Here is a 24352-nt window from a genome sequence, read left to right as displayed (position 1 = left end):
AATATCACATTTCATATGTATTCACGGTATTTTCATTTAATTATTGGCACCCCAGTATTTTTTTACAGGGCGGGCGGTCCTCTTTCACATAAAAGTGGTCCCAGCGGCTGAGTTGTCGCGGGATCACTTTTATGGGCAGCGAGAGAGGTGCACCCCCCCCACCCCCACTTCCCATTAGTTTTCCCAGCTTACTGGAGCCATCGGTAACAGGGAAAATGATACGGTCCTTTCCCCTCCTAGGCAGGAAGTCGAGTGAGGGCAAGCTGGCCCCCACTCGACTCTATGGCCTTGAAGGACCGGAGCATGTGTCATACGTCGCATCCTTCCAACAGCCCTGAAGGGCCCTTTTTCATGATGAAAAAAAAATTACTTTTTTCTTATTTTTATTTAATTTGTTTGCTTTTTAGTCTAGATGCGAGATCTGAGGTCTTTTTGTAATAAAAGTGATCAAAAAAAATTCTTTTTTTAAGGGACAGTGTTAAAAAATAAAAGGTAAAAAAAAAAAAAAATTTAAGGCGCCCCGACCCTCTGAGCTTACGAAGAAGTGAACGCATACGCAAGTCCCGCCCACATATGTAAACAGTGTTCAAACCAAACATGTGAGGTATCGCCGCGATCATTGGAGCGAGAGCAATAATTCTAGCCCTAGACCTCCTCTGTAACTCAAAACTGGTAACCTGTAGAAATTTTTAAAGCATCACCTATGAAGATTTTAAAGTACCAATGTTTGTTGCCATTCCACGAGCGTGCGCAATTTTGAAGCATGACATGTTGGGTATCTATTTACTCGGCATAACATTATCTTTTACATTATAGAAAAAAATCTGCTAACTTTACTGTTTTCTTATTTAACTCAAAAAAGTGTATTTTTTCAGAAGAAATTGCTTTTGTAAGACCGCTGCGCAAAAATGGTGTGACAAAGTATTGCAACGATCTCCATTTTATTCTCTAGGCTCTCTGCTGAAAAAAAAAAAAATAATGTTTATATATATATTGGGTTCTAAGTAATTTTCTAGCAAAAAATACTGATTTTAACTTGTAAACAACAAGTGTCAGAAAAAGGCCTGGTCCTTAAAGCGGAGTTCCACCCTGGATTTTTTTTTTTTTTTTTTTAATACCCCCGGGACAGTCAGGGCTAGTGCATTCCACAATGGCTAGCCTCTGATCTGTCCCGGGTTTCACTTACCTGTTAGGACAAATACTTACCTTGCAAACGTCTTGTCCAGCGCTGCCATCTCAGATGTGGGCAGCTTGAAGCCAGCGCGTCCTCTTCGGCGTATTCTTCCGCCTTCTTTGGTCCCACGATGCTCTGCGCCGGCCCCGACGTCAGTTCCGGGTCGCGCGAGTCATCCCTCCACAGCTTCTGGGCATGCCCAGAAGCTGTTTAGAAGGGGATGACGCGCGCGACCCGGAACTGACGTCGGGGCCGGTGCAGGCGCAATGATTCCTGGGAGCTATGACGTCCAGCTCCCAGGAATCATTGCAGAGCAAGGAAGTGACGACGGGCCGCGGCCGAGGAAGGAGGAAGAAGGAAGTAAGGAAAGTATATTTTCTTCGCTACGAGGTAAGTAAAAAAAAAAAAAATATGCGATTATCCATTTCTTTTTCAGGTGACCCGGAGCGAGAAGATGGAGGTAAGTATAAAAATAGGGTGGAACTCCACTTTAAGTGGTTAAACAAATTTTTTTATTTTTTCTGTCATTTTCTCAATAAAAATGTTATGTTTTTATACATAAAATTTGCATCCGTTTGTTATACCCCAGGAGGTACTGTACATCTAAAGCCCCATATAAAGTTTGAATTTTCATACAGTTCTTGATTATGGTCACAACAACATTTTTGATCATACTTATCTTCTGGGTTGTAGAAGTGCACTTACTTTTGCAGTCCTGTGACACAGAGTCGGCCGATAGAGGGCTAAAGCCTGCTAACTGCTGATGTCACAGAGCCGCTCCAGACTCTGGAAGGATCCCGATCAGGTTTCACCCAGATGCCTGATTGGCAGCTGTCTCAGCCTCTGAAAGCCTGCGCCAGCTGCACCTGTCCTCTCCCCAGTTTGGTGCTCCAGTGAGCGCTGAAGGGGCAGAGCAGAGAGCAGTGACTGACAAAACCCCTCTCTGCTCACAGCGGACCAAGAACTGAGTGATCAGCAGTCATGCTCAGCTCTCAGGCTTGAAGACAGCAGACGACAGTTGCATCATCACATCGATGGAAGACGTCAGTTCTGACGAAACGATGGTAGGGAAAGCGTGCTGACGTCACTACTGTGCGGCCGGAAGTCGGGCGGCGGCGGCTGTGATCCTGCTCAATGCTTTTTATCCTTCGACATATTGTGAGTGTTATTTCATTTGTTTTTCCAATAAACTGTGCACACCATCTACACTATTGTGGCCCCACTCTTCTCTTGCATATGTTTGCTTGGCTCTGATGAGGACGAGGTAGCTGGTGCTGTTCATATTCCTATTGCATTCGGTGGGAGAGGTGACTTACGCTGGAGCTGGCTCTGAGGCTATTTGGTGTATACCCATGCTTAAAACCTGTATCCTTCTGGTAAGCGCATACCCCTTATGCATGCTTCACAGCGGTTGACCGAGTGCTCTCTGGTGGTGGACTTTCTTTAACTCGGAGTCTGTTGGAGGCTTCCTTGGACTATTACACTTGACCTTGATACTCTCTTATGAACTTGGACTGTATTCAAATTCCCAGTGTTCATACATTTGCTTTATCATTTGTTAGCGCAGCTTTCCAATATATATTTGCCTCTAGTGTTTCCCACTATAGCTGCAGCTTCCACTACTATTGCTCCAGCGCGGTTATTTACATCTACAACTTCATATAATGAATGTCTATGCAAGTCGCTCCGAGGTCGCCCCGAAATAGTACAGGACCCTTTTTCTAAGTCGGAGTGAACGGGTCCTGTAGCACTGCATGGACCACGACTTGTCAGGCTGACAAGTCGCGGTAGTGTGAATGGAGTCTAAAGCTTAACTGCAGCTTTGCTTCTGGTATGTGCATGTGCCCTCACCATCCTTGTATACAACGTAGGATCAGTGGTATGTACTGTATGTGAGGACATTGAGGGCTCATCCACCAGCGCTGCATTGTACTTGAGGAAAATTGGATAGGCCATGACTGGTTTGTGCAGCTTTGTGGAACCAGCCATTTAGCAGGTAGGAAGCCTCAGTAACAAGCAATAGGGTGGAGATTTCTCTACTCTATACACCTCCTAGACCATACAAGCTAATAAACCTTGCTATCCAGATGCAGGCCACGTAAAAAAAAAAATGTTATGCTGACTGGAGTTCAGATTTATTCTGCTTAGGGGCCCATGCACACTAGGTGTAGTTATCTGCATTTTTTAGCTTTAACTGTAATGACACATAGAAAACAATAGTTTTCTGTGTTTCATGTTAAGACCAGAATGCAGTGTTACACTGCGTTCCAGAGCAGAGCAATATTTGTGCATAATACCACGTTCGGTCCCGCATTTCACTGCACAGAAATGCAGTGCACCATGCTTCTGTGCAGTGAAATGAATGAAGTGTCTGTACACTTCAAATAAAGTTAAATGTGTCTGATGTGATAAAACATGCATCACAACGCACCCTGCCGCACTGCTCTGCAGCCCAAATCACTGTGTAAGCAACAGTTTGGCCTGCATATCAGTGTGAATGGGCCAATAAAATAATAAGTCAGTTATGGATGGACACTTGAATCACCCACTAATTTCTTCTGTCTCCTAGGGATTTCAGAGGAATATTCTCTGTAGGTTGGGCTCCTGGTTTTGTGTGGCTCTCCTCCAGAGTACACTATATTACCAAAAGTATTGGGACGCCGGCTTTTTCATGCACATGAACGTTAATGGCATCCCAATCTTAGTCTGTAGGGTTCGATTTCGAGTTGGCCCACCCTTTGCAGCTATAACAGCTTCAACATTCCATTTCCCCAGAAGCGCATGTAAAGGCAGGCACTCCAATACTTTTGGAAATTTAGTGTATATTTGCTCCAAATTAACATTTAATAATGAAAAAAAAAATAAAAATACTAGGGAGGGTGACAACTCTTTAACAAACTTGCATCAGCCTAAAACTAATATGAAATACTAATCTTCCCCAAACTGGAGTAAGATCCAATATTGTTAAAGCTACTGTTACTCACTCACCCAGAGCTATGGATTAACAGTAAACCAATAAAAATGTATATATATGTATATGAAACCCTGTTTGGGTATAGCTGCTGCTACAAGAAAAACAAACTGATATACAACATATGTGTTAAGCTGCTCAGATTAATGGACTTAATCCTCCTAAAAAGCGAATCACATTAGCAGCGCTTATCAAAGCTTTTTTATTCCCAACAGGGATTCACAGTCCTAAAATTAATATTTCAACAGGTTCACAGTCTCTTGGTGTAGCAAGAATATTCGGTCCATTCACCACGGTGTTCAATATCAGAACATGCACCTTCACCACACCTTATGTGCCCCTCCCTAGGCAGTGCTCACTTACCGACTAGATTCTTGTACTGCGCCTTTAATAAATTCACTCGAATCGCTAAACCACCAGTTTCCAGAGATCAGAATGTCTCCACTTGCTCTCTGCCAGTATATTCCTCGGATGTAACCAAGCGCACCAGAGTTGGAGATGATAACGCAATGACAAAAGGGAGGACTCATAGGGCAATATTGCAAAACACACGCTTTTTATTGCAGACAACCCTTACCCTTCTTCCATTACACTCACTCTATTCAAAGGCATAAAAAGGTTCAACATCCATAAGTAAGCAATGTATGACTCAACCGCGCTGATGTGCTGTGTCTGTCTCACCCTCCGCTGCTTGTCGGTTCGTCGGAGGTCCCCAGGAAGACACGCACAGCCCAACCAGCGTCCTGTTGCTACAGACACAATCGCAGCACCTCCCTCAGTCTATCCAAAACAACCTGTGAAGTAGGAGAATCACACATAGAAGGATGTAAGATAGAAATAAAGGGGAAAGTCATGACAAAATACCCAAGGAAACCCCCCCCCCTTTTTTTTCCCTACATGCATATGGGTTTCCTTTCTGAATTATTTTTTAACCATGGCCCTTTTGATAGAGCATTGACCCCTTGGGCTGCTTGGGCTTAGTCTGTGGTGGTCTGGTCTATTTGAGCACCTGAATAAATCATCCTGATATTGGCTTTTAAACTTACATGCGGTGTGTCGTTTTGGTTGAACAGTCCCCATGGGTCAGTATTTGTGTATTTCTCTTGTATCCGGAGTGAAATTGTCAATCATACCATGTATTAACTTGATACGTATGTATTTTATAGATACTATTGTACCCATAACCCTTTACCTCTGATGAAGAGAGTTCTCGAAACGCGTTGGCTGCCTTTTCACTGTAATGTACAGGAATTGGGTTAATTATGCTCAACCGCTGTAAAAGTTTCACATTCCGCATAAATTTTATCTTGTTCTTTTGATATGTTAATAAGCTTTCTAATTTAACTATATATATATATATATATATATATATATATATATATATATATATATATATATACTGTATTTAATGTTGCCCTTAAAAGTCCCACCTCCTAGGGGGTTGTGTGTTGTTGTTTTCTACTAATTTTGATGAAATATTAATTTGCACGGAGAAGCTGCAGTTAGAAGCCCAGGTCCCCTAAAAACCAAAATGCATTTTGAGTGTTGAGGGCAACACCTCTATTTCCTGTGCATCAGATTTTTATAACAAACATCCTTTATATTCTGTCTTACCAGATCAAACCTTGCTGATATCCAGCTTACCAAGTTCTGTAATAGAACAAGCATGAATTTGAGTCTCACAATAGGAAAAAAAAAGTTTATTGGATGCACCTGGGCTGGTAGGGTTACATACATTGTTAATGGGATACAACAGAGAAGATTGTTGGGTACAATATATATCTTAGGAATACTGAAATAATATTAAGCCTCCTTTTCGATTTAAAACAATGGCAGAGTTGAATTTGTAGAATTGGACTGTGATAAAGCTAAATAAGTTTTGATAAAAATTGATTTTTACATGGTGGGGAATGCTTGGTTTATTAAGTCTTCAAGCTGATATTGGCAGATAGCTGGAAACACATTAGCTGTAAATGCATACTACTCTTAAATTCATTTAACAGATCCTCCAGTAACCTGTAAAAGAGAGACATATATTTAAAATAGAATTAACTGAAAACTGCAACAAAATAATTCAAACGCATTACAATACAAAAGCACAGTTGTGACTCCACAGCATATTATAAGAGTATCAACTTATATTAACAAATCTGTGACTGTATAATGGCACAAAAGATCAGCAAAGCAGGACTCTTCACTCATTTCTTTAACCACTTTGCTACCACCCTATAACAGTTTCACTGCTACAGGGCGGCAGCTGTGTGCAGAATACCGTATATATACGTGAGCCTGCACTTCCGGGTAGGGGACACGAATGTGTGTCGCCGGCAGCTCGCTCTCTGATTGCAAACAGTGGGAGCCAATCAGCAGGTACCGCAGGACTCTATATCCGCTGGCACCTGCTGATCATCAGCCACAAGGACAGAACTGCAATTTGCCTATGTAACAAGGCAGAATGCTGTTCTGACAGGAGGGGAGGCAATGATCCCATGTCTCTGCAAAGCAGGGAATATGGTCCATATCTTCCCCTAGTGAAAGCACCTCCCACAGTTCAGTAAAACACTGGCTGGGCACACAATTAACCCTTTGATCGACCCTGATATTAACCCCTTTCAAGACAGTGTCATTAGTACAGTGACAGTGCATATTTTTAGCACTGAGCAGTGTATTAGTGTCACTGGTCCCCAAAAAGTGTCAAAAGTGTCAGTTAGTGTCCAAATGTCCCCCCCAATATCGCAGTCCCGTTAAAAAAGCTGATTGCCATCATTACTAGTAAGAAAATAAATAAAAAATATCCTATAGTTCGTAGACGCTACAACTTTTGCGCAAACCAGTCAATATACGCTTATTGGGATTTTATTTTTTACCAAAAATATGTAGCAGAATACATATTGGCCTAAATTTATGAAGAAATCAAATTTTTTCAATTTTCTTATTGGATAGGTTTTATAGCATAAAGTAAAAAAAAATTATTCTTTTTTTTCAAAATTGTTGGCCTTTTTTTGATTATAGCGCAAAAAATAAAAAACGCAGAGGTGACAAATACCACTAAAGAAAGCTCTATTTATGGAAAAAAAAAAAGGACATACATTTTATTTGGGTACAGTTTTGCACGGCCACACAATTGTGAGTTAAAGTAATGCAGTGCCGTATTGCTGAAAATGGTCTGGTCATAAAGGGGGGGGGGGGGGAATCTTCCAGAGGTCAGGTGGTTAAAGAAAAGCACATCAAAATGTGCTCAACCTGATGCTGAAACTTATATAAAAAAATTACAGGTCCTTGGAAGATGTTAATCACATATAAAGACATAAAGTATAAGGGAGCTGTTTAGCCCGTCATCTGTATATCTGTCTGTCCAGTTCTTAGATTTACATAGCTCTGACACACAGCATAACCCTGTAAGGTAGGGGAGAACACCTGATTTTTCTCTTCAGCAGTTAACACAGGGCTTTATCACATCACTCCCCTAGCCTGTGAATGGACAGTGTAAGGATAAGCAGCCAACGGTTCAGCTCATCTTTCTATCATTCTGCTCACTCCTATCACATGCCCCCTATTAGCATATGAGCACTGCAGTAAGGCTGCTTCTACCTCTTAGCTCTGCTACACAGGGAATTGCATAATGATGATACCAAGTCAAAAATTTAGGTAATTATACTGCTTGCAATTTAACAATATGTGAAAGGCTATATTAATGAACACAGGGCTGCATATATTTGTGTCTTTTAGATCTGCATGGATTCAGCTTTGAGTGTCAATAATGCTGTGCATGGGAGTTTGCCATGAGCAGATTTTAATGGTCTTCCAGCGTGCACTACGGTAAAAAGTTTGCAGTGAATCTGTAAGCAATTAAAAAAATGTAAAGAATTATTTTATGGAAAAAAAAAATGTAAAGAATTATAATTAATTAGCAGGGCCCTCTGATTCATCCTGTATTGAATTTTATTGTAACTGTATTGTCTGCTCTCATGTTGTAAAGCGATGCGCAAACTGTTGGCGCTATATAAATCCTGTTTAATAATAACAATAATTTTATACAACTTTAATTGCAAAAAAGGACGTGTAAAAAAATCTACATGAGAAAAAAAAGGCAATTATTATTATTATACAGGATTTAAATAGTGCCAACAGTTTGCGCAGCACTTTACAACATGAGCGCAGACAGTACAGTAACAATACAAAACAATACAGGAGGAATCAGAGGGCCCTGCTCGTAAGAGCCTACAACCTAGGAGGGATTATTTGCAAATCTCATAAACCCATATTTTATTCTACTCGTTTGCATCTCATTTTTATTAACACTTAACATCGCAGCTTAGGTCTGTCAGGATGGAGTTATTATAAAATTAACATGGTGTGTGTTCTCACTAGACACCAGTCTATTATTATTATTATACAGTATTTATATAGCACAAACAGTCCACAGTACTTTATAACACGAGGGCAGACAGTACAGTTATAATATAATTCAATACAGGAGGAGTCAGAAGGCCTTGCTCGTAAGAGCTTACAATCAAGGGATACAAAAGGTAATAACAGGGGGGATGATCTGTAAGAGAGAAGGGTTTTCAGGGATCACCTAAAAGTAGAGAGAGTAGAAGATAGTCAGGCAGATTGCTGTAGGGGCTTCCAAAGGATGGGAGTGGCTCCGATGAAAGTCCTGGAGGCGAGCATAGGAGGAGATGACAAGTGAGCAGGAGATCTTGATAGGAATGAAGAGAACAATTTGGATGATATTTTGAGACTGGGTTAGTGATGTAGCTGGTGGCAGAGTTGTGAATGGCTTTGTAAGTTGTTGTTAGTATTTTGAATTTAATTTAAATGAGCGGAAGCCAGTGGAGGGATTGGCAGAGAGGAGTAGCAGACACTGCACAGTTGGTAAGGTGGATGAGTCTGGCATCAGCATTCATGATGGACTGAGGAGGGAATAGCCTAGGTAAAGGTATTCCAATGAGGAGGAAGTTGGAGTAGTCGAGGCGAGAGATAGCCAGGGAGTGAATTAGAAGCTTTGTGGTGTCATTGGTTAAGAAGGGGCATATTTTGGAGATGTTGCTGAGATTGAAGCGGCAAGCATTGGACAGTGATTTGATGTGGGTCCGAAAGGAGAGTTCAGAGTCCAGCATTACACCCAGAACCCTGGCATGCGGGGACAGGTTGATAATTGTACCGTAGACCTCGACAGAGAAGTCAGAGAATGGGGCACGTGGAGGAAATATTAAGAGCTCAGTTTTGGATACATTGAGATTGAGGAAGTGGTGTGACATCCAGACTAAGTTGTCTGCTAGTAAATTAGTGATGCGCGAAGATACTGATGGAGTGAGCTGAGGGGTAGAGAGATAGATTTTGGTGTTATCAGCATAAAAATGGTATTGGAAGTCATGGGAGGAAATCAGCTGACCCCGGGAGGAGGTGTAGATCGAGAATAGGAGAGATCCAAGAACAGTACCTTGGGGGACCCAGACAGAAAAGGAAGAGGAGAAGTTCAGTTGTAAGTGACAATGAAAGTGCGGTGAAATAGGTAGGAAGGATGAGAACCAATGAAGAGTACAATTACACAGACCAAGGGAGTAAAGTTTTTTGAGGAAGAGGGGGTAGTCAACCATATCCTCAACTGAACTGCATTCAGTTTGCACAGTTTAGGTGTAATGATCCCACATAGTCCACATGTGTATACAATCTTTAAGAGTCCTGGAAAATGTAATATCCCATAACTCCCATACCATGCAGTGCACAATTATACATTTTTCTGCAAAACCTTTGTTGCATGAGATGAGATTTTATACCCTAAATGTGCCAGCATTATTGTAGAATATCAGAGAGTTATTAATAATTTGCCTCTCTTTACATTGGTACTGGTTCTGTCCTATGCATATGTGTTTTGTTTCTATGTACAGCAGAACAACATTACTCTTACTTTTGGATTCATAATTTATAACTGGACACCGTTATGAGTTTTTTTTGAAGATCTTGATCACCAAAATCCTACTTGTGCAAATTGGGTAAGAGGCAACGACCAACCTATTTCATCCTATTGGATAGTCTAGGTTGGTTTTAACTCCACTTTCATGCGAACGGTAACAAAATAGAGATCCACAATCAAATCTACGTCATGTATGAGGGGTCCATCCCTGCACAAATACTGTTCCGATTCTAGGTTATATTGTCCGGTTTAACTAACCTGTAACTTCTATTAATGGTACCGTGAGTGGTCAGAGTGCCAGACGGAGTGCAGAGTTTACTGACTGGAGGTGTCGGGAGCAGGGTTTCTCACAAGCTTTTAAATTGAGAGTGGTGGCAGCTTAGGAATTAGTGTGTGTGTGTGTGCTATTTTTAGTTCTTTTCTGTGTCTGGATTAGGAAAAGTTGGGTTATTGTAATAATTAGTGAGCTTGCTGGTTAATATCCAAGGATGATGATAAGCAGCACTACCTTGTTCACTGTCCTACCTCCCTCATCCTGTACCTTCTTTTCCGATAATCATACACAGCCTTTGTGACATGCCAGCATTTGTGACACTAAAGACCTAACAATCTACAGTTTGTATTATGTAATTTTCATAGCAAAAAACGGTAACATACAAAGAGCCGACACAGATGAAAGGGGTTCTATCATTAAGTAGCAAATACAAAGACAGAAAGGAGCTATGTCTGAACGTGAACTTATTGAAGCACATCACTTGTAAAGCAGAATAATAAGCTTTGATGGAGGAACTTGGGAAAAAAAAGGATACATTAATGCTTCATTGACTGCTAGTGTGGTTTCTAATTAGCGGAAGTGAAGCTAATGTGGGTCAGTAAACCAGTTAGAGAAGTGACTTATGACGGGTCCATACAATAACCACTGTGTGATGTATGTGCTAGACATTTCACATGAAGAGCTCCTTCTCTCATCGGAGTTGGTGTGTCAGAAAACGTTTTTATATTTAACGCATATGCCAGTCTTCAATGAATAAGTATAAGCTAATACAAGATTTTTAGGGTAGTGTATTGTCAGCTGGTGGAAATTACTCACTTCTTGTCATTGCCACTGGAAAGTTGAGGAAGAGCTTCCAGTGCTTGTTTGAAACTAGATCTGCGTAACAAACAGAAAACATTTAGATTATGCATTTCAATATATAGTACACATCAATAAGCCTGCACCCCTCAGTTTCTTGGGAGGGATGGAAATCGCTAGTCAGCCCAAGGAATATGACCTTTCTGACAGATCTCCCTCAATCTATGTGCATAATAACAAATCTATGTAATTGTTAAGATGCTGCAATTCTCATATGTCATTCTTTGCAGTGAGCCTTACTTCTACATACAACTCCAGAGGGCACACAGCACAAAGCACAGAATTTACCAAAAGCAACGAATACCAAAAAAAATAATTTTAAAAGCCAACTCCAAGTTCATTTTTTGTTCTTTCTGAACAGAATGCAGAAAGAATAGAAATATTTATTTTTATTTATTGCTGTCTGTGTACCAATTGAGGAGATATCAAATCACTTTCTGTCACAAGAACAGGAAGTAAAGAGAAACCTCTCCAATGGGTTCACAGATGAGAACACAAATATTCTTTCTGTAGATTAGGAAAGGATGAGAACCTCGGTCAGGTTTTAATTGCTGACTGTGTCTTCCTATGACAGTGAAAATAAGTTAGGGGATATTTATTCAAAAACCCGAAGAAGACTTTTCCATACTCTAGAAAAAAAACAAAAAGAAGATGCCTTGCTGGGACTAGACATTTAGGGTAAATATGCAGAATCATGAAGTGTTATCAAAACAGAACATATTAAAAAGTTGGGTATTTTTTGGGGGCAATATTTACCCACACGCAATCCCACTGAAAAAAGTTGCTCACTGTTATGAAGTTGCCTACAGAGGTAGCGTGGACAGCATACCAGACCTCAAACTTTGCCTGCTGTAGCCAGCCCCCCCCCCCCCCAGCACTTTCTTGGTGCCCCCATGTGACAAGACTGAGTGCCTAAATGGCAAATCACCTAGCGCCTGGGAGGAATTGGAGTGAATTGGTTGCTCCCTGTCCAGAAGTATTAGGATTTTTACTTTTCTGTCAATGGCCAATCAGAGCAGCAATAGAGTGATTGGGAAAGTTAGACAAGGGAAGAGAAGTGTGTTCGGCTGGGGAGGACGGCAGTTAAGCGAGCCTTTGTTTTGTCTTGCATGGACAAAGCAAAATTTCCCTTAAAAGTGGTTGTAAACCTATACATATACCCAGTTAAGTAAATGGTCTCAGGTGATACACCAATATGAAACAAATCTCCCTACATAAATTGTACCTCTTTATCTGTAATCTTCTCCTTTCTGCAGCTGTTCAAAAAACTGAATTTTTTAAGCTTATCCTAATGTTAATAAAATGGGGGGCACAGAGCTGAACTTACACTCTGCAGAACTCAGGGAGGAGAGTTCTGAGAGCCGATTGGAGGGAAGGGGCACACGCTCCTCCACTGAGCACACAGGAATCGAGCTGAAGCTGTCGACCAGCTGGAGCTGCCTCCCCTGTCACCATTTTTCTCTTAGTTTCAGGAAAATTTGTCAGAAGTGACTCATGCAGATAGCAAAGGAACAGAGCAGTAGACACAAATGACACTTAGTGCTCTTAACTGAGATAAGTACACGCTATAGAAGGATATGCTTTGTTCATATGTTATGTCTGAGGTTTACAACCACTTTAAGGACCAATACGATTTGGAGCGCCATCAAATCCTGAGGATCCTGAAAAGTAATTACCTGACTAATAGCTACCTTAACACTCAACTGGCAACTCTGAAAGTGTACAGAGAATTCTGCTGGCAAGGATTTTCCTGTATATGGAAATAGCCACACATGAAAATCACAACATATACTGCAAATCTGTACTAACACTCTATGCTTATAAATATCTGTCTAATATACTGTCATACGTGAGTATGGAGTCAACATGAAGCAAATGTGTTAAAATTCATCAGTCTGTTGGGAGAATGTAAACTGGTATTTGACACTCCCTTACCAACCTGTTTTTAGGTTTTTGCAAGGTGTACACCAAAGAGACCAGCAGTTCTTGGTTACCCTGACATACTGTATATTCGACACAAGGACACATACTTACTTGCTGTCATTTGTCAGATAAATAGCTACTGCATCTCTCAGCGAGCAAATTTCAAGACGTGCCTGATGAGGGAAACAATTTGGTAAAGAAATGTCAAGTTATACATTTTACAATGTCATTTCTGTTTTAGCATTTCATATTTTAAGCATACAGTTAGCAATTGTTGGCAGACAATCAAGTCCATAGCACCAAAGTATGTACACTTTTAGGCACCAGTGGAGAAGAGAAGAAAGGGAATACTAAGCAGCAATCACTAGCTCACAGATTAATATGACAGTAATCATTACAATATTTTTATAATATGTTCCTATACAAAGGATGTTGGTCCACTCAGAAAGACAAGCAAAGGCTTCTGTTTGGGAAAAAACACCTAGAAAAACACAGTTTGGAGGGGTCACTTAGCTTACTGTAGCAGCAGTAAGAACAGGGAAACGAAGTGTGCCAGTGTAAGTAAAATTACCAGTGTCCTTAAGAAGTCAACCACCCACTCACCCAGGGAGTAGGAATATTAGCGATCAGAACTGAGCAATGAGGGTTCCGATCCAATTAGGACTTATGCTGCTTGCAGTGTGTGTCCCCACTATGTGTAAGATTCTCCTTCTCCAATGCAATAATCTACTGTCTGGTTCACTGGCTTCCATCCTACAGTATAATGTGCAGGAGTGTCAGGAATATGAACTGTAAGCTCTTTAAGGAAGGTGCTGATGTTATTAGTGGACATACACACTCAAAGTGCTGTGTGATATGCTGTAACTAAAAATACTGGATGAACCCTCTGGCACACTGCCATATACTCTTTCTAGCAAACTTCTCTTTTTTTGTATGCTGTAATAATACGCATATGAGAAACCAGTAGATAATTTGGGCAAAAATAACAACAGTATGTAACAGACATCAGAGAGATGTTATACTAACACATAAAGCAGAACATGTACCTACCTTAATATACAGAATATAAGCCAAATAGCAGAAATGAAGTGTTGAGAAAATGGACGCACCTGCAATGCTCCGTTCCTACTGAAGGATGACACACACTGCATGAGCCTGCTGAGCTCTTCCCCCACTGCTTCCACAATTCTTGACATTACCCTAGGGACAAGTTCTTTGGAAATTGAGAACACCTAGAAGTATTGATAACAATGGAAAATGTTTACCTTTCTTCCTAAAGACTCTGGTTACATGAACAAGATTTAAAGTGGATGTAAACCCTCACATATACCCAGTTAGGTGAACACCCTTAGATGATACACAGAAATTAAACAAATCTCCTTACATATGTTTTACATGTATACTGTATCTGCTGTCTTCAGCTTTCTAAATTGTTTAAAAAGTGCACATCTTGTTAGAATTTTCTCTTCCCGATTCACCTGTGGAAGGGAAGTTTAGCCATACACAGTGAGACAGCTGATCGGAGGAAAGGCACACACCTCCTCTCCACAGAAACACGAAGAGCTGTGCTGTGAATAGACCTTCTCTCAGCTAATGTATTTATAGCACCCATCCAGATGCAAAATTCAGTCTAGTTTTATCTCAGTTGACGGAGAACTTGTCAGAAGCTCTAATGCTGATAACAGGAGAATGGAGCAGAAGAAAGCAACGGGACTTAGGGCTTTGAAGACCGATAGGTAAACACTGCAGATAGATGCGCCCAGGTGAAATTTCATAAATGGGGGTTACATCCACTTTAATTGGTGCAATTTCACTTAGTACGACATGCAGTGACTTTTCCCTTTAAAAATCCGGGTGTCCTATTAACATGCAGAGTTTTTGTGGCACACAGGTACTGCAAAATGAGGACACTATGGGACTGCTCAAGTTTCCAGAGAGAGTCTGGTTAGATTTATCAACAATCCTAAACCTTTATTAAAAAATCTCCACAAACCATCCACTGGAATACATACAACCATCAAAGGCAGTGAAGCTGGATTTCCTTCTGTACATTTTATTAACCTCTTGCCGACCACCCGCCGTAGTATTACTGCGGCAGGGCGGGTCGGCTGCGCAAAATCACGTAGTACTACGTGATTTTGTGCACGAGGTGCCGGCGGCGTTCACGATTAGACACAGTGGGAGGTGGGCCTGCGGGAGGAGCGGTGGCGATTGCTGCTGCCCTCATGCGATTGTGAGGGAAACCGAAAGAAGACCTGCCTGCTTATGTAAACAAAGCAGGCGGCTCTTCTGTCTGACAAGCTGAAACCGCAATCTCTCTGTGCCTGTCACAGAACCATCCCCCCACACAGGAATCACAGTTAGGCATATATTAACCCCTTTGATCACCCCCAGTGTTAACCCCTTCCCTGTCAGTGTCATTTATACAGTAACAGTGCATATTATTTAGCACTGATTACTGTATTAATGTCACTGATCCCCAAAAACTGTCAAAAATGTTAGTTAGGAGCCCGATCTGTCCGCCACAATGTCGCAGTCCCGCTAAAAATCGCTGATTGCTACCATTACTAATAAAAAGAAACAAAAAAATTCCAAAAATCTATCCCGCAGTTTGTAAACACTATAACTTTTGCGCAAACCAATTAAAATACGCTTTTTGGAATTTATTTTACCAAAAATATGTAGCAGAATACAAATTGGCCTAAACTGATAAAAAAAAAATGATTTTTAAAATTTTTTATTGGGAATATTTTATAGCAGAAAGTAAAACATATGGCGTTCTTTTTCAAAATTGTCGCTCTTTTTTTGTTTATAGCGCAAAATCTAAAAACCGCAAAAGAAAGTTCTATTTGTGTGAGAAGAAAAAAAAAAGAAAAAAAGAGTTAAAAAAAGTTCTATTTGTGGGAAAAAAAAGGACATCAATTGCATTAGGGTCCAGCATCGCACGACCGCAGAATTTGACGTTATAGTAACGCAGTGTTGAATCGCAAAAAAAAACGGCCTGGTCTTTACGGGGGTAAAACCTTCCTGAGCCGAAGTGGTTAACATTGGCTGTATGTGAACAGTGAATGTTTTGATTTAACAGCCTGGCAAGCTGGCAGAGAATGGCACAAGAAGGCCTCACACTGCACTACAGAAAATAACATGCAAAGCTCATTTAATAAGTTAGCTCAGAAGAGGCTGGCCAAAAACTGACAAGATTTAACACACACATATATATATATATTTTTTTTTATATATAGTTTGACTATATTGCTGCATTCTAGGCACACAAGTGGCCAATAACAAAACATTTAAACTGGAGGTATAGGCAAATTCAGTTATAAAATGATTTTGGAATTATTTTTATCAGTAAAAACATTAGCAAATTTAGACTTTCACAGTCTAAAAGAAAGCTGCTACTTCTTAAAAAGGGCAAATGATTAAAAGAACAACCACATTAACTAAAATCATACAAATAAGATAAACCAACAGCAAAAACAGTTCTGTACTTTCGGAAAAAGGAATACAAATGCTGCCACTATATCTATGGACTGTACGCTACAATATATTTGATTTTGTTTCTTGGGTTAGACATTCTGTAAGCATCAAACAGAAAATAGCGGATGCCTTAAAGTGCTCGGCAAACCTACCTCTGCATGTACAGCAATAACGTTCACCAATGCCTCCTTCAAATAGTTTCTTACTCCTGAAAACAGGCACACAAAAAATGTTAGTAGCATGCTAAAACATCATATTATATGCAAACATGTTTGCAATGAGGGAAAAAAAAACCAAAAAACAACCCAGTAATATAAGAGCCAGTCAATTTCTAGCTAGGTGGTTCAGCATTATTAGACAACAAAAAGGACCAGATAACACACATACTGTACACATTTTTGCAGTTTTAAAGGTAATTTTTTGTTGTTGTATTAAAATAATAAACATGTTAGGCTACGTTCACAGACGTTGCTAATTTTACAGGCGTTTTTTTACAGGCATTTTAGCAGCGTTTTTGTGCAGGCAATTTTAGGTTGACAAGTGACCAATGAAAAAAATAAAAACGCCTGTAATCTGCCAAAAAAGAAGCTCATGTACTTTTTCGAACGAAGGGCGTTTTGTTAAAAGCGATTAAAAAGTCTTGTTTAAAAAAAAAAAAAAAATACCAAACATGTTATTATTACTACCTCTGTGCAGTTGGTTTTGCAAAGAGCAGCCCGGATCCTCCTCTTCTCAGGCCCCTCGTTGCTGCTCCTGGCCCCTCCCTCCTATCGAGTGCTCACACAGTAAGGAGCTTGCTATGGGTCACCCGAGCAGAGCTGCGGCTCTGTATGTCCATTCAGCCTTGGAGCTGCCGTTCGGCCGCATCCCATCTCTCTTTCCTGATTGGCTCACTGACTTTGATTGACAGCCACAGGAGCCAATGATGCCATGGCTGTATCTCAGCCAATCAGGAGGGAGAGTCCCAACACAGCCGAGAGACTCATAGACATCGCTGGACAGAGAGGGGGCTCAGGTAAGTATTAGGGGTGCTGAAGGGGCTGCTACACACAGAAGGCTTTTTATCTTAATGCACAGAATGCATTAGGATAAAAACCTTCCTGACTTTACAACTACTTGAAGGCGACAGAACGCTCAGATGTGAACAGGGGCCATTGAAATGAATGGGATTTATCTTGTTGGGCCTTTTTAGAGCTGAGGCTTAGAGCAGAAAATCACCCAAAAATGCCTAGATGTGAATGGAGCCTTATACTTACTGTACCTGCTCTGTGCAATGGTTTTGTGGCATCCGTAAAAAAAGCAGGTTTCCTTAAACCAAATATGTGGTACACCATGACCCTGTGTCTACTGAGCTTTGAAATCCTAAGAATAGTATCAGCCCTGCCTACTTAATTTCTGATGGATTACAAAAGACACAACCCTCTCTTCAATCCCCTCCACTCCTCTATCAAATAGGTTTAACCACTTCCTGACGGCCCATAGCATATATACTGCTACAGGCAGAGGCGGCTCTCTAATTAGGCGAGTAAGGCGGCCGCCGAAGGCCTCGCACTTAAAGGGGCCTCGCATCCTTCCCAATATTTTTTATTTTATAATGAAAAGATCATGATGAGAATCAGTAGTAACCTTCACCTTGAACTTGCCACTCAGTTGCGACACGCCAGGTCGCCAGCGGCAGCATCCGCAAGACCGCAACATTGCCGGTGTACACCGGCGCTACTAGTATACACTATACAGCATATAACTCCAGCCAGGCCCCACACTCACATCGGTTTCTTCTGTGCTGCTGCTGCACTGTGGGTGAGTCTCCTCCTCTTTCTCCTGCATTCTGCCAATCATGGTCCTGGATAGCGATGACGTCACAATGTGATGTCACGTAACCCCTCCCCTGCATTCTCCCGGCTTCAGTACCAGGAGAAGAAGGGAAGTGCAGACCAGAAGAAGACTATAGAAAAAGGTAAGGACTGGAGAGAGCGAGTGTGACTGACCACAATGCCTGTCCTGTCCAAGAGGCAGTCAGCAGTCCTGACTGAATTGTTTATAAGAGCCTTGACAGTTTTGTACACTTTACTTGTATTATTTATTCACTCAGCACCATTTGAGCACTAGTCACTTTATATATCACTTATCGTGGGTGGGATTATTGCAACACCTAGCACCTACTTTTACTTTTACATACACAGACATACTACAGCCACTGCGCTGACACTTCCCCACAGAAGGGGGAGGAGAGAGAGACGTGCTTCTGCGTTCTGCTCCTCCTCCTCCCACTCTCTCCACCTGTGCTTGCCCCGCCCACACTCCCCGGCAGATTTCTCCTCAGAGAAGATGATGTGTGGGCGGGAAGATTGAAGACTGTTAAGAAGAGGAAAGATGGCACCTGATCCATCCACTCCATCCATCCATCCATTCCCTTCTATCGTCTGCCTTCCAGTGAGTACTCTAATGTAAGGGGCACCCTTCTTCCATCTCTCTCCATTCTTTTCTTTCTTTCTCCATTGCTCCCCTCTTTCATTCATTCTTTTTCTCCCTCCCCTCTTTCTTTCTTTCTTTTTCCTTCCTTCCTTCCTTTCCTTTCTTTGTCTCTCTTCTTCTTTCTTTCACTATCACCACTTAAGTACTACTATTAGTAACTACTATCTTTTCTACTACCCTTTTTCTCTTTTCTTTTCTTTCTCTCTTTCTCCCTCCCCTCTTTCTTTTCTTTTCTTTTTCTTTCTTTCTTTCTCCCTCCCCTCTTTATTTTCTTTCTTTCTCTCTTTCTTTCTTTCTTTCTCTTTCTTTCTTTCTTTCCCTCATGCGTGCACAAATCCTTCTCCTTTTTTTATTACTATACAGACCAGGATCCTCCAGTTCTCCTCTACCCATCCCTCATCAACTACCCACTCCCCCCTTTTTACCCCCTCCTCCTCCTCGCCTACCCCATGGTTCCCAGTCCAATCCCTCTCCAATTCATCCCATGTGATTGCCACAGTACACGTTCCACTCACACAAGCCGCAGCAGTAATAAGATGCTCGGCCTCAGGGTTCTTCCTTAACCCCTGCAAAGGGGGTGAGTGGGGCCTCATGTCTAAATTTTGCCTAAGGCCTCACAAAGCCTAGAGCCGCCTCTGGCTACAGGGTGGACCTCCAGTGCAGAATCACGTATATATAGGTGGTTTTATATAGGCGCCCCACCGGCAGGTTGCTTTTGCTGTGATTACTCACAGCAGAAACCGATCTGCAGGTTCCGGGCACTAGTTGTCTGCCGGCACCCGCAGATTGTTGGGCAGAGGCACAGAACAGAGTTCTGCCTATGTAAACAAGGCAGAGCTTTGTTCTGACAGGGGGAAAGTGATGGATTTTGTGTCCTTGCAAAAGCAGAACACAGTTTACATTAAAACACTGGCTAGGCACACAGTTAACCCTTTGATTGCCCTAGATGTTTAACCCCTTACCAGCCAGTGTCATTAGTACAGTGATAGTGCATATTTTTAGCACTGATCACTGTTTTAGTGCCATTTGTTCCCACAAAGTGTCAGTTGGTGTCCCCTTGTCCGCCATAATATCACAGTCCCGCTATAAGTCGCTGATCGCCGCCATTACTAGTATTAAAAAAAAAATAATAAAAATTCCAGTATATATACCATAGTTTGTAGACACTATAACTTTTGCGCAAACCAATCAATATACGCTTATTGGAATTTTTTTTACCAAAAATATGTAGCAGAATACATATTGGCCCAAATGTATGAAGTAATTCAATTTTTTCAATTTTTTTATTGGACATGCTTTATAGCAGAAAGTAAAAAAAAAATATATAGATTTTTTTCAAAATTGCTGGTCATTTAGCGCAAAAAATAAAACGCATTGGTGATCAAATACCACAAAGAAAGCTCTATTTGTAGGAAAAACATGACCAATTTAATTAGGGTACAACAATGCATGACCACGCAATTGTCAGTCAAAGCAACGCAGTGCCATATCGCAAAAAATAGGCTGGTCATAAAGGGAGGTAAATCTTCTGGAGGTCAAGTGGGTAAATACCCCCAGTTTGTACCCTTATTTCAGCAATGCAATACATATTAGAAATATTGATGCCCTGAATTGAATAGCAGTCTCTCGCCTAATACTCCCCTTAATCATTGTAGAATTTGGCAGCAAGTGATGGAAAGAAAATCAATGCTTAAAATCTCAGTTTTACCCAATTTCACATAACATCTCCATAGCTCCTTTCTTGTGCACAGAAATGTTACCTTCAAGCATTATGTACAGAACATATTGAAAATTTGGTAATATTCAAGTATATGATTTGTAAAGGAGTGAAAGCTTTAACCACTTAAGCCCCGGAAGATTTTACCCCCTTCCTGACCAGGGGGTTTTTTGCGATTTTTTACTGCGTGACTTTAACGGACAATTGCGCAGTCGTGCGACGCTGTACCTAAACGAATTTCACGTCCTTTTTTTCCCACAAACAGAGCTTTCTTTTGGTGGTATTTGATCACCTGTGCGATTTTTTGATCATGCGCTATAAACAAAAAAAAGCGTAAATTTTGCAAAAATAACAATATTTTTCACTTTTTTTTATATGAAATTCCCCCCAAAAAATGTAAAAAAATCAAAATTTTTTAACATTTTCGGCCAATTTGTTTAATGCTACATATGTTTGGTAAAAAAAAATCACAAAAAGCGTATTTTGATTGGTTTGCGCAAAAGTTATCGCGTTTACTAACAAAGGGAAAGATTTTTGTCATTTTTGGTGTTTTTTTTTTAACGAGTAATGGCGGCGATCTGCGATTTTTTTTGCGGTACTGCGACATTGCGGCGGACAGATCGGACCCTTGACTGACATTTTTTACACTTTTGGGGGTACCAGTGACATTACTGCAGTAATCAGTGCTATACATATGCACGGTTACTGCAAAAATGACACTGGCAGGGAAGGGGTTAACTGTATTGGAGAGGGAGGGGTTAAGTGTGTCCTAGGGGCGTGTTTCTAACTGTAGTGGGACAGGTCTACTATTGTAAAAACAGAGATCAATGGTTCTACATAGTTGAACCGTCTGATCTCCATTTTTACACAGGGGAGAATGACAGGCAGCTTGTTTACATAAGCCGCCCGCCTTTCTCCCGCTGTACCGACGATCGTAGTGTGACCGGCGGACATCAGGTTCGCCGGTCACACGCCCGCACTCCTCTGTGAACGAGCCTCAGCGGGCGGGCGCTCGCCCGCTATTGGCTCAAAACCCGGTGACAGGCGAGCGACGTAGACCTACGTCACTCTGCCTGGCCGGGGCTGACTGCCGCAGTAAATATACTGTGTGCAGTCGGCAAGTGGTTAAGCTTTGTTCATACCTTTGTGTTTTTATGTGCATTTTGGAATACACAAAAATGCATTAAATCCATGAGGCCATTCACGCCCATGCACTGCATTGGTAAAAATGAAACCTGTCTGATTTTTTGGTTATTCTTAACAGAACAAGGAAAATGTACGAAAATGCACATATGACACAGGTTAAAAAATGGATGACAAAATGGAAAACGGACACAGATAGATGTGATCCTAGCCTTATTTGATACTTGACACATTAATGTAGCTGTCCCTTGGTAATCTGAAAACATTATATTAAACCTCTGCATTCTCAGGTTCTAAGAATTTTGCTCAATTCCCATGTAGTTCAAGTAGTCATGCAGGCACTTACACATCAGAGGCATGCTCTGTTTTTCACGCCTGGGGTTACCTCTGAGATATTTCTGTACGAACAAGACAAAGTGAATGGGCTTGTGGGTAAGTTTAACGAGTTTTATTAATGTAAACACTTTCACATTGGGCATTACTTTAAGTTCTATACCTATTACTGTCAATATAGCGACGACTTAAATTTTTATTTAATGAATCTATTTACCAAGTTGACATTACAAAGAAACTGAAGCAGGGAATATGCAACTTGTCAATGCAGAAAAGCAAGACCATAATATGAGTCATATTTTTTACTATAACACTGCTAAAAGCAAATATTCAAAAGAATGACTAAGAAAATTCTCAACTATTTTCAATTTAAGTTCCAATGGGCTCCTGGAAGGTACACATTCATAATCGAAAATGTGGTTACATGCATGTAATAGCGCAAAGCTAGAGAAGACCACAGTCAGTATGCACATCAAATATGGTGAAAAAACCGCGCTCCCTTTTACAAAAATTCATCATCAAAAAAATCAACCTAAAATATATTATAAGAAATGTCTATACATGACCACAATGTGCTCCAAACAGTGAAATATGGTGATGTAGAGATCTTCTCAAGTGACTCCACACAACAAAAGTGAGCTGTGCTATCTTCCACCACCATCAGATACACTCCCTACTCACCAGAGACAGGAGTTTAGGATGCATGATGGATAACTGGGAGGAAATCCTCTCATAGGGAATAGGCATTCCACAGTTGCCAGATAACGCCTTATCCCTCAACAACAAAGGCCAATGTTCTTTTCTTGAAAGAAGGAAAAATATTGTCAAAAAACATCGGCCCTTGTTGTTGAGGGATAAAGGCCCGTACACACGTACCGATCGTCGGCATACAAACGTCGGCGGACGAAAGATCTGCCGATTGTACGCTTGTTAGTATGGTGCCTCCGACAGCCGTCAGCGCACATTCCGATTGTTCGCCAGTCAGTACAGAATTCGGACGACAGACCGCAGATTTGCAAGACTGGGCATGCTCAGAAAAGAAAAAACACAGGGAAAGTTAACCATTACATGACATCACTTCTGCAGTCGGCGGACAAAATTCTTGTGCTGTCTTTGCACTTTTCAACAGACACCGACAGCCCAGGGACAAAAGACGGCCGATCGTTCGCTGACGATCGGTACGTGTGTACGGGCCTTAAGACTTTATCTGGCATTATCCCCAGACAACCGAAAAAGAATACAACCTTTTTAGACAGCACAGGCTTTTATAACTCCAAGAGGTGGAAAGCATGTAGGACAAGTAAAACTGATTAGTATTGACAGGATTGAACCTCATTGGAGAGGAGGTAACATGAAACATAATGGATATTTGAATTGTGTACTTTGAGTCCGGTAGGAATGAACGTGGTTATTGACTTAAATTGTTACATTTCAAATTAATAAATGTAAATGTAAAGGTGTTTCAAACGGTCTCAATCCTGTAGTTCTCTCTTTTCTATTTTTATATAATTCTTTTATTTTATTATTACATTATTATTTTTTTATTACAATCCCAATATCTTTACTTGGCTTTGTTCTTTAAAGTCCCTATTAGATGGGGTTAAATGTTTAATAGGTACGCTACCATCTTTCACTTCTAGAGGGATCCTTATGAGTCATTTAAATAAATAATTTTTAGTTGAAGATTTTAAAACAATATGGGCAATATAATATCGTTTTTAGATATATTTTACCATTGGCGTATGCGGAGAAGTGGTTTTAATTATAGTTTGAAAGGATTGAAATAGATTGGATGTCCTAATATGGCGGTGATATAAATAGAAGGAAGGGATTTGTCTGGTCATGTGACCCCTGATGACGTCATATGCTGGCGATGAAACGCATTGGGTGGGATCTATGTGACACATTTCCGCCAACTTGGAACGCAGGTGGAATGCATATCGACATCCCTTCCATATTAGCAAGCTCACTTTGATCTGCAACATTCGTAAGTGTTTTTAAATTAGTGAGTGATCAATACATTTTTTAATACTACACTATGAAGAGTCTCCTGTCTTTCCCCTAACTGTATGTGGTACACCAAT

At 40.9% G+C, this 24352-nt stretch overlaps 1 protein-coding gene across 2 annotated transcripts in view; it reads right to left on the bottom strand.

Annotated features, from left to right (window-relative positions):
- Positions 1-5829: 5829 nt before the first annotated feature.
- EXOC2 (exocyst complex component 2) overlaps positions 5830-24352 on the bottom strand; it is a 366356-nt gene continuing 347833 nt past the window's right edge. For both annotated transcript variants that reach the window (XM_082258649.1, XM_082258650.1), the window contains 5 exons: positions 16753-16808; positions 14230-14352; positions 13232-13293; positions 11156-11215; positions 5830-6161 (listed from right to left, as the gene is read on the bottom strand). In XM_082258649.1, the coding sequence (XP_082114775.1) occupies positions 6068-6161; positions 11156-11215; positions 13232-13293; positions 14230-14352; positions 16753-16808 (395 nt within the window). In that variant the 3' untranslated portion in view covers positions 5830-6067. The remainder of the gene's footprint in view (positions 6162-11155; positions 11216-13231; positions 13294-14229; positions 14353-16752; positions 16809-24352) is intronic.

This window comes from Pelophylax lessonae (assembly GCF_965119305.1).
Source record: "Pelophylax lessonae genome assembly, chromosome: 5".
In the NCBI taxonomy this organism is placed as follows: Eukaryota; Metazoa; Chordata; class Amphibia; order Anura; family Ranidae; genus Pelophylax; species Pelophylax lessonae.
The sequence above is the reverse complement of the archived record's forward strand: the minus strand, read 5'-3'. Positions and strand labels throughout refer to the sequence as shown.